The following is a 15,833-nucleotide window of genomic DNA, read 5'->3' as shown; positions in this document are numbered from 1 at the left end:
TCTAGTGTCCTGGCCCCACTGCTGGACCTCCTGTGGGCCCCTGGTATTTTTGGCCACTGTGTGACACAGAGTGTTGGACTGGATGGGCCATTGGCCTGACCCAACACGGGCTTCTCTTATGTTCTTAATATGGAGCAAAGGTCCATCAGTGGCTATTAGCCGCAAGGTCTAGATAGGAACTCTTGGTCTGGGGCAAGGGATGCTCTGTCTTCTTGGTGCTTTGGGGGGGGCAACAGTGGGGGGGGCTTCTATTGTCCTGGCCCCACTGCTGGACCTCCTGATGGCACCTGGTATTTCTGAGCACTGTGTGACAGAGTGTTGGACTGGATGGGTCTGATCTAACATTGGGTTCTCTTATGTTCTTATGTAATCTGAGATATGTCCACAGCAGCCATTGGATCCACAGCAAATATAGACATTCCAACACTATTGGTTATTGTGTTCTGCCAACCTCTGAAGGACTTTGGATAAGGTACACTGGCATTCTTTGTTCTTTTTTTAATTTCTTGAAGTTAAATACAAAACAAAATAAATTCAGCTTCAGAATTCAGCATCTCATTGCACAAATACAAACTCAGCTTCAGAATTCAGCATCTCATTGTACAGATTTTGTTAAACATTACAAACTTGTTAGCAGTTCTGTTGGATCAGAAATGTGCAATACAATGTAGGGCCTTTTATCTAGATCTACTAAATGCTTGGAATAAATAGTAAATACGAGGAGATATCTCCATTCCTCATTTGTTCTGGAAGTTTACTTGCCGTTGCATTCCACTGCTTCTTAATTCCAGTTTAACCAGGCACATTTCTAAAATGAATTATGGAACAAGAGTCTCTGTCTTCTGTGTATTTCCGAATGTGCATATCCATTTTGCTTATTTGCAGTATTTATTAGTTTTGATGTGATCATATTATTGTTTGCATGAAGATGTGCAAAATACTTATGTCCATTGATACTAAAATCTTGATAAACCTCCATCTACAATCACATCTAGGTTACTTAATGAACCAAGGAGGAGGAGACCCTCGCCTGGTCATTCGTCTCCCGGCTGGGACTCCTTTCTGTAGGGGCGGGGGAGATCTGCACATTTTATTTCCCCTCCCCCATAGCTAGTATTTCAAAATAGTCCAATAACATCTTTAAGACCAAGTTTTATTCAGGTACCAGCTCTGCCTTCTCTGTGAGAGCAGATCTGCACATTCCCCCTCATAGCCTTGTTAATGGCCCTGTTATTGATTCACTGGTTTTTTATGTTTAATAGTTGTATTCCTACGCTAATTGTTACTGTAGAACCAGATCAAGAGCAAAGACATTTATGTTTGAAAATTGGTGGGCGCACGGGGGAGGGGGGCGCCACAAGGTAGCCTCACCTAGTGTGCTAAAAAACCTGGAGCTGGCCCTGATTCTAACCCAAAAAATTTAATAACCACACAATCCCACCAGCAATGTTTAAAGGTGCCTAAGCTCCCACATTTCCAGCAGAGGGGAGAGTAGGATTTATTTGCATGGTTTAGTTGGACTGGAGTTGAGTACCATCGAGACATAAGTTTGTAATTTTGTTGTATAATGTTAATAGAATTGGAAGTAAACGCTGGAGAGGACCAAATATCTTGCCATTGCTTATCAGTTAATTGTTTGTCAAAATCTTGGTGCCATGCCTTAACATAAGATGGTGGTGATGAGATGTCAACGTTCAACAATATTGAATATACTTTAGATATAACTCCCTTTAGTTGTGAATTATGCATCAATAAAAGTTTTTCAAAATCTGTAAGGGGTCTAAGCATGCCTTGTTTGATATCTGGTCTACTTAATAAGTTCTGCCCTTGCAAATACTCAAACCATGGAATGGGTTGAAAAGTTTTCTTTTCCAATTGAGCTTTTGTTAATAATACTCATCTTTTTGTTATTTCATAAAAATTAAATATAGAAGCTGATCTCCATATTTGAAATGCTGAGGATGCTTCTGCCGGTTTAAACCATGGTTGACCTAAAAACGAGGTAGCTGGGGATATTGCCGGAGCTAAAATAGGTTTTTTTAGCATCCTAAATAGTTACTAATGCTTTTACAAAAAGGTTATCATAACATTTATTGGGACATTCATTTTTTTTTAACCATACTTTTCACATACTTGAGTTCTGATTTTCGCAGCTGTCGTGAGCAGCGGCTAGAAAGGTTCTCTAATGCCTGCCATAAGGTTGCCAGTTTCGGGTTGGGAAATACCTGGAGATTTTGGGGGTGGAGCCTGGGGAGGGCAGGATTTGGGGAGGGGAGGGACTTCATTTGGGGTATAATGCCATATAGCCCACCTTCCAAAGCAGCCATTTTCTCTAGGTGAACTGATATCTGTCAGCTGGAGATCCATTATAATCCCAGGGGATCCCCAGCCACCACCTGGAGGTTGGCACGCCTAGGCTGCCACCACTCTGGTATGGGTCTCCTTAAGAGGGCCCAGATCACCCACCCTACCCTTTTATATACTCCTTTTCCAGTAGGTTTCCCCTTATAAGTGACCAGAAACAGAAACAGAAAACCTTTATTCGGCATAACATAGATAAATCAAACAAAGGAAAAAGTTAAAGGGTAGGTACAAGGAACAACATCAACCAATATTCCCAATATCTCAAAATACAAGGCAATCCTAGCATGGTTTACAAGGTTTACAGGATATTACTCTTGACTTCCATACATGGGTCAGAAATTCTGCAACAGATAGCGTTATTGCTGGGCTCTTGTCTGCTAGAAAGAAATTTAAATCCCTATCCAAAAAGTCTCTCTGCGAAGGGAGAAGAGGGCGAATCAAAATATTGCGCATAACGGAATATTTAGGACAACGAAAAAGAATATGGGTGACAGAATCAGGTTCCCCAAAATCACAGTTGCAAAGTCTATCCTTATACGGAACACCCCTGTATCTACCTGAGACCAGTACTGAAGGGAAAAGATTAAATCTTGCAAGCAAAAAGACCCTCCTAAAAACTGGGATTGTCAAATTGGCGATATATGGTACCATGGATGTATGTGAGGGACAGAGAGGGAAAGAGGGGTAATGAGTAGGGAGAGCAAACCCCAAGACTGCCGGCATTAATGATCTGCGCCTCTATATCCCAAATTCTCCTCCTGACCACCTGCAAGATTGCTACCTCACCACAGTTATAAAGGGGTTCCAGGTCAATACCTAGGGTACCTACCTTTTTCACTATGGCCTGTGACCACTCTGATGTATAAGGGTCAGTTAAAAGTTGGACCATTAGGCTAGCAGGGGGAGATCGAAAGTGAAGCCGAAGCCAATATTTGATCGTAATGATCCAAGCCCGAGATTCTACCAAGTGAAGGCCCAGTTCCTTGTAGAGAGCAAAGAGCGACACTGAGTTGGAGACACCAAATGAGGTGTGAGGACCCAGTCAGAGTAATAAACCATTTTTATTAGAGAGACCTAACAACTATAATCCAATAACATATAGGGCAAATGATCACAGTAAAGGTGGGTAAACCAGAAAAATAATCCTAATGTGTCTGACTACACCATCCCTAGCCTTCTCTAGGTATTTGCCTCAAACTGACTCACCCCTTTTGGGTGAGCCCCCCCCCTCCTGCAGCAGCCTCACCAGCCCTGCTCCCTGGGAGTGAACCCCCTCCTCCCACTTTGGGGCAAAGCTTTTTATTCTTTCTTCCCAGGCAGCACTCTCTACTCCTCTGTTGGTGTAAGTTTTCCCCCAAATCCCATGTTAGCCAATCAGAGGGTCCAGAGGGGGGCTGGGAAATATAGGCCCTGATAGCTACTCTAATACAGACTTCCCTGGAGCCACTCGGCCTCCCTAGAGCCTGTAGGCTGCACTGCTGTAGGCTTAGGATCATGGCATCAGCTAGCTGGCCAGGGGGTGGATTGAAGCCTCCAGAAGCTGGGAAACCCCTGCCCAGACCGGCCGGCTGGCAACCCTACGCCAAGGCCTCCCTCAGTGATACCTCCTAGCACTGGTATTCAGAGGTTTATTACCTCTGGACATAAAAGTTTTATTTATTTATTTATAATTATTTATCAGGGCCAGTAGCTATTAATGGACATATTGTCCATGAATCTGTCTCATTTCCATTTAACAGCCATCATGTCTACTTATCCAAATGCCCTTAAATGTACAATCATTAAAGATACAGAAGTCCTGGCCTGCTTTGCACTGAATCCAGTTTCAGGCGCAGGAACAGAAATCTTTCAGAACCCACATAGAAGTGTTACATCAGGACTAGGATACATTGAGCCAACAGGGCTCCTTGTGCTATTATCATATGAAATGTCAGATGGTCTCCATATTGTTTGGGTTAGGAGAAAATTATCTTTCACCTCTGTCGTGCCATATAAAGTTTCAGTCTTCCTTAGACCCACATTACCGCTGTGTCATGGTAGCCACCAACAACCATTCTCCCTTAATTGAGCTCACATGTTATATTTGTAAAGCGCTTGTCTAAGAATGTATCTGCATCAGTTGCATTTATATCCCACCCTTTCTCCAAAGGGCTGTATATATGATCAACAAATCATTAATGTACAACCCAGTGAGAGAGAGAGAGTGGCCCAAGGCACCCAGTAAACTTCATGGCCAAGGGGAAATTTGAAGCCAGATCTCTATTAAACATTTTAGCTGTGATACTCTCTCAGTGGCTTGGGAGCCATATGGCTCTTCTGAGCACAGTTCCCCAATATGGCACCTGACCCATGTTTCAGTAAAGTGGATAAGTTGCTTGCTTGGTGTGGCTTGTGGCTGACAGGTGGTTCTTACCTTGAAACTGGTACCACTAGAGGAATAGGTATAATGTAAGCCTTCCTGAGGTGCAGGCCTCATGCCAGGGATGGAGGTAAATGTGACTCTTTTGGTTGATGGTAATTGCAAATATGGCTCTCTACAAGCTGTGGAGTGGTACCACTGCATTAAGCTATATCAGCTCTCATAACAAAGGTCACCTAGATATTACTTGTGTGAGCATTAGCAGCTGGGAATGGAGAAATCTAATCAGGTGCATGTTTTTTCAATGGCACTGATGAAATAAAGTATAAATTGGACCTCAGACTTGGGACTCCCGTGATCCTTCCTATCTGAAAATATATGCTAGCTAAACACAGATACGTTCAATGGAATATAAAGGCATTCACTGTTATCTCTTTTGCTTGTTTTTTGGTAGTGGTGGAACGGCCAGCCCCCTATACCAATGTGATCATGCCTAGTCTGTTTGGCATCATCTGTTTCCTTGGCACAGTTGGGAATCTTATTGTGATCTATACCATCATCAAGAAGAAGAAGCTGAGATGCAAGCAGACAGTGCCTGATATCTTCATTTTCAATCTCTCCATTGTGGACCTGCTGTTCCTTCTGGGAATGCCATTCCTTATCCACCAACTCCTTGGCAATGGTGCCTGGTATTTTGGAGCTCCATTGTGTACCATCATCACTGCTCTGGACACCAACAGCCAGATCACCAGCACCAATATCCTGACAGTAATGACCCTGGACCGTTATTTGGCAACTGTCTATCCCTTGAAGTCAACTTATATCCGTACTCCAAGTGTGGCAGCCTTGGTTATTGGCCTGGTATGGCTCCTTTCCTTCCTGACCATCATCCCTGTATGGATGTATGCAGGGCTGATGCCTCTCGAGGATGGGACTGTCCGCTGTGCTCTTTTGCTGCCCAACCCTGAGACTGATATCTATTGGTTCACCCTTTACCAGTTCATGTTAGCTTTTGCCATTCCATTGTTCATAATCTGTGTGGTCTACTTTAAGATTCTCCAGCATATGGCTACCACTGTTGTGCCCTTACCCCAAAGGAGTCTCCAGGTACGTACCAAGAAGGTCACTCGAATGGCTGTTGCCATCTGCTCTGCCTTTTTCATTTGCTGGGCACCTTTCTATATCCTTCAGCTGGTGCATCTTGGAATAGACAACCCTTCTGTTGCCTTCTTCTATGCCTACAACGTTGCCATTAGCTTGGGCTATGCCAACAGTTGTCTCAATCCTTTCCTCTATATTGCTCTGAGTGAGACCTTCAAGCGTCAGTTCATGGTGGCCATCCATCCAACCAAGAAGCAGTTTCGAGTCAACAACAATAACAACAGCACAACAGAAGCCAGTGTATGCCTGAAGCTTGCACCAGAATCCACCCAGCAGACTCAGTTTCTTGAGGACTTTTCTCCTTACTCAATGCCTGTGACTGTTGCTGTTCATTAGCTGCCACTCCCTGAGGGCCTTATTATCTTATCTATCTATTTATTTATTGAATTTATTAACCACCCTCCCCAGTAGGGCTGGGCTCAGGGTGGTGTACAACATCTTGCCATTACTAGACCGTGAACAGATTTCCTTGAGATATTGCAGTGGATGGTGGGTATGCAGAATGATCAAGGTCAGCCTCACCACTGGGCAGAGTGAGGTGTCAATAGAGGTCTATAGTGCTTAAATGCTAGATCATTGCTTCTGCTGATACATAGCAGAAGGATGCAGGTTATTATTACTAATAATTCAAGGTAGTTTGCAAATTAAAGCAATGTAGTTATCACAGAAAGTCAACAATGAGTCATGATGAAGCTACCAAGTTGCAACTGTTATACAAATTATCTCTCAAACAGGCAAAAGTGTACATGACATGAAAAAATGGGCAGTGATCGCTTCCAGGCTTTTGTTGAACTAAGCAGCCTTTATTTAAGATATACTTGGCAAAAATATTGCCTTTGTGCTGGGATTCACAAATCAAGCACAGAATAAAACAAATGAAGATTATGAAAGATTACCTCATTAGTTGTGCCTATGGCAATGTGAACCACTAGCAAATCAATATCCCCTACAATGTCCGTTATTTGAAGATTTGCCATTGCATTTGCAAGAAGATAGGGTGACCATACAGAAAAATAATGTCCCCCCAGGATATAGCAAGAAGAGACATTAGAGCTCTAGAGACAGCAGCAATAGCTTCTTGAGTCAGTCACTGGATTGTGTGGGCAACAAGGCTCTAAGTAAGTATCTTGTTAGGATTTGCTGAAACTTATAACGAGCAATTGAACAGTTGGGGATGCCACTCAATTTCTGCTGCTTTTTGTGGCATGGAAATCCCATGATGGGGCAATGCAATTTCTGCTTGTTATTTAACAAACCCCTGCAGAGCCTCTGTCCATAAAATAAGTGGCAACCCTCACACTTGTTGTATATATTGATAAAGAAACATTGCCCTTTATACAGCAGGGATAGCCAGCGTTTCAGTCCTGTGGCTCCTGTCCCTTTACAGTTGAGTAGAAGAGGGCAGTCTAGCTGATACGGCTTGTCACATCACAGTTGCTGCAGAGGCTTGGGAAGATATACCTGCCAAAATGTCCTTATTTACAAGAAACAGAGTGTTAAAGATTAGAATGTCTACAATAGCACAGGGATTAAGAAAAGAGGCACATAACCTAACAGCTATGGATTCTGACATGGGTCATGGAATCAAATGGAAGAGAACACAACTCTTTGGCATATGGTGAAAATGTGTGGTTTCAGAAAGAGGATAGGAGGACATAACATGTAGTGATTCCACTCTCTTGACTAGGCTGCCAGTGTTTCACTCAGCCAATGTTTCACTCTGTTGATGTGCATGAATTAGCAGGTGACTTTTTTTGCCACAAAGAAATAAACATTATCTCTGTTAATGGGCAGTAGGGGAGGACCATGGCTTTCTTGTCCTTCTTATCTGTTTCTTGGGGGTGTCTGGTTGGCCAATGTGTTAAGAACAGGATACTGAATGAGAGGGATCTTTGATCTGATCCAGCAGGACTGTGACATTATTGCCTAGTAATTGCTGCAGATCACACTGCTATTAAAGACAAAAGAAAAAAGGGCTGGTTCAGAAGTGGGTAGCTCTGTCTGTCTGCCCCAAGCTGCATGTAGAGTATGCTGATGACTATTAGACCATCTAGAATTGATGGGGATGCAAATGTTTACCTCTTTTGCCAGTATTTCTTCCAATGTTGTAGCCATTAGTGAAAGTAACTGGCACATGAAAGTGCCTGAAGAAGGGATTTGGTTGTGCAACAGAAGTCTTGAATGGCCTTCTCCCAGCTGTGTATGTAGATCCTGCAGCAAATTGAATCAAGCACAGAGTTGCCAAATTCCAGGTAGAAATTCCCCCAAATTCTAGGCATTTCTCAATCTGGAGTTGGCAACCCTACTCAAGCATGTTCCCTGTAAACTGTAATGAGGTCCTCTTTGTCAGCTCTCCAAATGGGACTTGTGAAGAAGGTGATTTGGGGGACATGCTATGATTTCTTTTTTTTCCTGAGCAGAGTTCAGGATCCTAAATAAGAAGTGGTGAACTGAATTAATATGAGAAACTAATGTGCAGTTATGTAAGTATGTTGTGTTAAATATTGCTTGCTGAAGTAACAGTGAAAATGGCAACTGGAGTGATATATGTTTTGAATATGCTAAGAATAAAGTTATTTAGAAATTTTATCTTATTCTAAAATCCCCTTTTCCTTTTTATGCCCCCCCCCCCATTTTCTGCTGAATAAATTTTCATTTACCTTTGCATCGGCTGGAATTGTTTCAGTATTAACCAAGTTAAAACTTGGTCAGGATATTTTAATTACTATGCATATTCCCTCCTATCAGGTCCCTGACATGCAAATTAGTTGTCACGTTATATCCCCTTCCGAAAAGATGAAGATGAGCTTCATGTATGTGATGAGAACCATACTCTTCCTCCTCCTAATCATGGAAATGATATTAGGATGTATAATGGAGGAGTGGGAAGCCTTACCAACACTTGCCCAAATCCAGTACCATAATATTCGTTATTTAGAAATGTATATGCCACTTTACTCACCAATAGAGATCCAACATGGTTTACAACATCATTCTCCCCTCATACACTTTTGTCGTTACAGCAACACTGTGAGGTGGGTTAGGCTAATGAGCTGGGTCTGCTCATTTTCCTCACAGTCATATGGCAGCTCTGTGGGGCCTGATTTGTGGGACTGCAGCATGGGGGAGTACGGGTTTCTGTCTATGCCCATGCAATTTTCCTGTGCTGAAACAGTGCTGGGAGAAGTTATGTGCTCCAAAATGGGTCAGATAACCCCCCCTGGGAATGATTGGACTTGGGAAAATGCCTGGGGGGGGGGAATCCCACCTTCCCCATACTGCAGTCACAAGCTGCATTGGACCCCTACAGCCTTTAAAAATGCCTTTTTACCACAGCTGCTGTGACTTGACTCATAATTGTATTGTGCAGTTTGGTCCTGAGAGACAGCGACTGGACCAAGGCCACCCAGTAGGCTTTCATGGCAGAGTGAGGATTCAAATCTCAGGTTTGAATGGAATACCAGCCAAGTCTATGGGGAGGCAGAAGTAAGACCAAAGCAATGAAACTGGCATTTATCAAGGTGTGACAGACACTTTTAACAGCTTAGAAGTGCTATGTAAACGGATACAGGACTGTAACAGGTTAATTTTCTACAGAGCCAGAGAGTCTTGAGTGACAGATCTGATTGGTTAGCATCAGCTGAACAGAGAAAGATTTCTGAACTGGATGCTGAGGAGAATTCAGTTTGATTTCAGTCCTAGCTTAGAAGAGTTGAGTACTGACAGTTTTGGATTTCAGCCCTGTATGAGAGCAGTTTAACACAGACAGGAGAACTGGGGGAAAGTTGGCAAGGAAGTTTGGGAAGTAGGTGAAAGGGGATAGATCTTCTAGTGAGAGAAGAAAATTCCCTACCCAGTCAAACAGGGAGTTAGCGCTGAAGAATGCAGAGATCCCTGGTCTAGTGTGGTTAGAAAGTGCCTGTAGAAACCTTAAAACTCAAGATGATTACTGGTGTTTCAAGAGAAGGGGTTTGGGAACTGGAACGAGTATACCCGGCTTCTGGAAACCAAAAGAGTCAGAGAATACTCAAAGAGTTTTCCCCAAAGTGTTTGGGGAAAACACTGGTACAAAAGCCTCTCACCATAAAGATATAAGTCACTGTGAAAAGCTTAAGAAACTTCCATTAGCCTGAAACATAAGAACTAAAGTATGTGCATGTACTAGTTTTACCTCAGAAATTTCAGCCCCTGATTTCGCCTGACCTTTCCCCTCTGTGTTAAATAAATCATTTTGTTATTTTGAATTTCAAAATGGCATTTGTTATCCGAAGAAGCGGTAACAGCCTCTGACTCAGATGGCTTTAAAAACAAATTAGGCAAAATTGTGGAGGATACATCTATTGGGTTGGATCGTGACTAATGGATGGGGAGGGGTAATTTCCACAAGTTCCCTCTTCCTGTTGTAGTCCCCAGCTTTGCCCTTCATGCTTTTCTTGAGGATCCCCTGTCCCCAAGGAGCAGCATTTCACTGAGATCAATGGAACGCCATGGGAAGAGTGGAGGCAGGAAAGTTCTGTCCACTGGCAGAAGTACCTTGCATGAGCAGAAACTTTAATTTGGATCCAACCCACTGGCTACATAGCAATATATCCCTGACAACCAGATGCTGGGAGAGAGCAGCAGGGGATGACTACCTCTCATCTTACTCTGCTTATGAGTTTCTTCAGAGTGGTTTGGCTGGTCACTGTTGGAGGAATAGATGGACCCTTGGTCTGATGAGCTGCTCTTAGTTTGTATGAATGACGCCAAGGAAATGCACATTTTAAAAAAGTCATGTATACATATGGACACAATGAGAGGAAGTACTTCTTTGACAGGAAGTGCCTGCCTTACAAGCACTGTCATCAGATTAGGCATTCTCAGCACAGTGCCTATGAGGCATTCTCACTTAATGAAAAGACTAAAGAAGAGAGAGCACAGTTTACCTAGTGACAGTAGATTATATTCTTCAATTGCAGTACAGGACTCCCCAAGAGACAGCTTCAGAAAGACTAAAGCAGCTTGTTAAACAAGCATCTGTTGATGGTGAGGATGCATTATCTGTACAGGAATATTAATATCGCGTCTCATTTCATCCGCACACCTATCACAGCTGAAACATCTGCACACGGACCCATATTCATGTATTCACACACTTTCAGCCCAGCATGATGTAGTGGTTAAGAGCGGTGGACTCTAATCTGGAGAGCTGGGTTTGGTTCCCCAGTCCTCCACTTGAAGCCTTCAGGGTGAGCCTGGGCCTGTCTCAGTTTTCTCAGAACTCTCTCAACCTCATCTACCTCACAAGGTAGATGGGGACCTAAAGTGGTTTGCAACATCATTTCCCCCTTCTCTATTTTCTCTTCGCAGCAACACCCCTATGAATTAGGTTAGGCTGAGAGAGAGTAACGAGATCAAGGTCACTCTGCAAGCTTCTCTGACAGAGGGGATTCAAACCTGGGTCTCCCCAGTCCTAGCCCAACACAATACCACACTGGCTCCTTTGTTAAGAAGTTGGGATCTTGCTTGCACCCTTGAGATGCTGTTTGGTGTGTTTCATTTCAGTTACCACATGCTCCTGGAAGCTATTGCCCCTGGGATGACCCTGGACACATTATCATTGGTCCCACCTGGCAGAAACTGCTTTGTGCATGATGCAGCCACTGTGAAGCTGCTGTCCTCACCTTGTGCTGTGTTTGGCCTTTGTCTGTTGCTCTGCACGTAACATTCACTTAAAAGGTAGAGCAGGTGCAGGGGACTCTATTCACTGAAATATATGAATATTAATATAAAATATATTAATACTGCTTTGCCTTGTGTTTGTGCTGATCTCAGCAGGAGACCAGTCATCGTGTGAGTATATCAGAATTAATATGGATAGGGGATCCTGCATAGGTGGGGCCTGGAGATGTCCCAGAATTATATCTCAAGAACACAGAGATTAGTTCTCCTAGAGAAAATGGCAGCTTTGAAGGTGGATTCTATGGCACTATAACCTGCTGAGGTCCCTCCCAGGCCAAACCCAGCCCTCCCCAGGCTCCACCCCTCGAATCTCCAGGAATTTCCCTACCCAGAGTTGGCAATCCCATTTTTTCAGCTTTTCTAGTAACACGGCAGATGGTGGCACTTGTGGAGATAAGGCTGCCAACTTAAGCAATTTGTTAAAAGTGTTCATGGTGCTATCAAATGTGAGTTGAAATATGACAGCAAAAATATTAATTTTATAGATGTTGAAATCAAACGGGTGGGGGACAGGATTGAGACAGATGTAGAATACCTACAGATGCCAGTTCTTTTCTTGTAAATGACAGCTTCCATCCACAGCATTTAAAAAAGAATTTACCCTTTCCCCAGATGTTGCATATCAGAAGAAATTGTAGTCAGTACACTGGCTTTGTCAAGTAAGGCAGGCTGCTTATGTGTCAGTTTAGAGACAGGAGATACTCCTCCAGAATTTTACAACAGGCTTTTCACAAAGCAAGTAATGCTAACAGATCCTCCCTTCTGGTTCCCAAAAGCAGATGTAGTCAAACCAATAGAATGATTATTCCAGTGACATATGATGGGAGATCTGCCCTAGTGAGGGATATTATTAGAAAACACTGGCCCCTCTTATCTATCATCCTTAGATGCAGTCTCCCCCTCCTTTTTTCTAACCGCAGATCAAAAAACCTGAAAGACATACTTGTCAGGAGTAGTTTAAAATCTTCAGATATACAGAGAGGAGTGGTTGGCAAGGCCAGACCAGTTGGAAATTATCCCTGTGGAGGGCGTTCTGCGTGTGAGTTTTTATTACGAACAGACTTCTGTTATGACTCCTCTAAACAAAATAGGTACTCTATAAAAGGTTTCTTCAATTGTAATACAAAGTCTGTAATTTATGCAGTAAAAAGTGGCTGTGATTTAACCTATGTCGGGTGTACATCTAGACCTGTAAAGATAAGAATTGGAGTTGTATTCGTCTTCGCAGGAAGAATGCCTCAATGCAATTCAACAAAGATGCAATTCAGCAAAGGATGCAATTCAACAAAGATAAATGCACAGTCAAGCACAAACACTGGATGGGGGATACATTTCTGGGGTGTAGTGTATGCAAAAGAGATCTTGGGGTAAGAGTGGACTGTAAACTAAATATGAGCAGTAAGTGTGATGCGGTGGCAAAAAAGGCAAGTTCAGTGTTGGGTTGAATTAAAAGGGCCATAGCATCGAAATCGCAGGAGGCCATAGCCCCTCTGTATACTGCCTTGGTCAGGCCGCACCTTGAGTACTGTGTGCAGTTCTGGAGGTCTCACTTCAAAAAGGATGTGAACAAAATTGAGAGGGTGCAGAAGAGAGCGATGAGGAAAATCAGGGGTCTGGAGACAGAGCCCTACAAGGAAAGGCTAAGGGCCCTGGGAATGTTTAGTTTCAAGAAGAGGAGATTGAGGGGGGACATGATTGCTCTCTTTAAATATTTGAAAGGCTGTCATTTGGAGGAGGACAAGGAGTTGTTCGAGTTGTCAGCAGAGGATAGGACCTGAAGCAATGGGTTTAAATTACATCCAGAAAGGTATCGGCTGGATAGTAGGAAAATCTTTTTCATGGTCAGAGTAGTTCAAAGGTGGAATCAGCTGCCTAGAGAGGTGGTTAGCTCCCCTTAACTGACAGCTTTCAAGAAGAGACTGGATGAATATTTGTTATAGATGCTTTAGGCTGGTCCTGCATCAGGCAGGGGGTTGGACTAGATGGTCTGTATGGTGTTGCCATGCAAGAAGCCCATTGCACCCTTATGAATAAAAACCTGGACTTTGCTAGCTGTGTGCAAAAGGAACTGAACTGTAAGGTGACTCCAAGTGGTGCCAGTTATAGACACACGCCCAGAAGAAGGAAGCCTTCCTGTGAAATGATGTGCCTATGGTTCCTGTATATCAACAACCCTCTTTCCTGCAGTAAGATGGACCAGTTCCCTAGCCATGTATAGCACTGAGAAGTCAGGCAGTTGCCATGCCAGGGCAGAAGACAGGGGACTCAAACTCCATGAAAAGTCTCCTTCCTTGCACGTAGGCAGCATTCTCTTCCCCCACCTAATACATCACCTAGTCGAAACTACAGCCAGAAGACAACAAGGGAACAATGGCTCTGGCCCATAAGCCATAATCCCATCAGGTGCCACTGTCCAGACTAGTTTTTCATTAGGTCCAACATTGTCCACCCCCTTAGACCTTCGACCCCAGTGCCAGTCAGCATATTTTTGGGGATGGACCAGCAGGAGGTGTGCCAATAAAGGTGGCCAAGCCTAGCCCACCCTTCAAACTCCTTATAAAAGAGGACACCCAGCACCAGCTCTCTCTCTCTTTCTCGCATTCTCTCCCTCTTGACCCCCTCCTACCATAAGCTTCTGACTCCTGGATGCACAGCCAGAGTCTTCTCGTGCCCCTGCTGGTTCAGGACACGACCCTTCCCCAACACCCCATAGTCCCCCCTCCTTTTTCTGAGGCTCACTCCATCTAATTGCGGACAGGTAAAGTATTGCCCATCAACGGAACATCCTGCTAATGCGAATGTGCTATCCTCTTCTATCTATATTTCCTAGATGCTGTATAATTGTGTGTATGTTTTTTTGCATCCCCAAGGGGAGTTTTTTATTGGTTTTTTCACAAGACTACAAAGTATAACTGAAAATATGGGAAGGGAAACTACATCTAAGGAGAAAGAAAAGAAACCCACTAATAACTAAAACCCCAAGAGTGGGAGATCAATATATCAGCTTATTTCAATGTTAATCTAAAATGCTAGTATTACATTGAACATAGTCAGTTATGCTAAGTTATTTATCTTTTAACCATCCATTTATCTGTTAAATGAAACCCTCAGAGCATCCCAAAGTTATTACTAAGTTTTCAGGCACAATTCAGAGTCCTTCAGCCTTTATTTTCTCATATCTTTTCTTATCCTCAATTTATATGAACTTTTGGGGGCTGCCACCCCCTTTTCAGAGAGAGAGTCCTCATCAAAAGACACCAAGCCTAACTCGCCATCCGATTTGCTTTCTTCTTCTTCCTTCTTGTCCTCCGCTGGTTCCCCCAGCTGTGTTCTCAGAAACTCACGTGCTTTAGGAACAGAGTCAATCTTTTCTTTTTTATCGTGGAGCTTGAAAATGACGACTTCTGGAATTAACCATCTATAACTGATGTTGTTTGTTTGTAAAAAAAGGATTAAGTCTTTATATTTATTTCTCTTCTGTCATATTTCAAATGGAATGTCTTTTAAAATCCTGATATTATTGTTCCCGATTTTCAAGGGTGTTCCCGTAGTTGCTTTCAAAATAGAGTCTCTCACATGTCTCTTTGAGAATCTGACTACTATTTTTCTTAATGTATAAGGAATAGGACCTGTAGACCACATCCATCTCACTGTGAAGATATTCCGCTGTCAAATCTGTCATGGGGACTATTGTATCGCTCAACAGTTGCTTCAGATTCTCTCCTTTCAATTCCGGGACCCCCTTGGAACCGTAGGAACAAATTTGCTTTCTCCATTTGCAGCTGTAAAAGTTGTGACTCTTCCGTAATTGTTTCATTTCCAGCTTTTGCACCTTTTTCTTGACTTTTTTAGCATTGGAGTCCATTTTCTTCACCTTCTCTGCCATTTGCTTCATTGCATTGAAAGATTTAGTCAGTTGCAGCTGCTGTGAAGCCAAACTCTGACCAATTGTTGACAATTGTTGCTTGATATTAGTCATCTCATACAGCAGAGGGCGCAAGGAATCTGCCAACATTTTGGAAAGCTCAGTGGTCTCTTCCGTTCGAGGACTGCCCACTAGTTTTGCTTTCAACAGTTTGTCTTTATCTGGTTTCTTCCCCACCTTCTTCTGTTCCTGTGCGTTCCTGACCAAAAATAGCCCTGAGTGTAAGAAAGTATGCACTCCAGAATTTATGAACCTTTTTACATGTCCACCACATATGATAGTATGACCCAACATGGTTGTTAG

General features: G+C 43.1%; 1 protein-coding gene across 1 annotated transcript; it reads left to right on the top strand.

Moving 5' to 3' along the window:
- The first annotated feature begins 4,890 nt into the window (after positions 1-4,890).
- On the top strand, positions 4,891-6,220 carry LOC107122520 (melanin-concentrating hormone receptor 1-like). The gene is made up of 2 exons (XM_015425633.1): positions 4,891-4,915; positions 5,178-6,220. The coding sequence occupies exons 1-2, from the start codon at positions 4,891-4,893 to the stop codon at positions 6,218-6,220; spliced, it is 1,068 nt and encodes a 355-aa protein (XP_015281119.1).
- Positions 6,221-15,833: the final 9,613 nt, after the last annotated feature.

This window comes from Gekko japonicus, unplaced genomic scaffold, assembly GCF_001447785.1.
Source record: "Gekko japonicus isolate JY-2015 unplaced genomic scaffold, Gekko_japonicus_V1.1 scaffold1013, whole genome shotgun sequence".
Classification (NCBI taxonomy): domain Eukaryota; kingdom Metazoa; phylum Chordata; class Lepidosauria; order Squamata; family Gekkonidae; genus Gekko; species Gekko japonicus.
Note: the sequence above shows the minus strand (reverse complement) of the source record. Positions and strands in the feature narration are given on the sequence as shown.

Excerpts from the sequence above, each read along its gene's own strand:
- LOC107122520 (XM_015425633.1), top strand. The coding sequence starts at position 4,891 with ATGGCTCTCTACAAGCTGTGGAGTG. Across the intron at positions 4,916-5,177 it reads TCTCTACAAGCTGTGGAGTG|TGGTGGAACGGCCAGCCCCC; the intron begins GTACCACTGCAT and ends GTTTTTTGGTAG.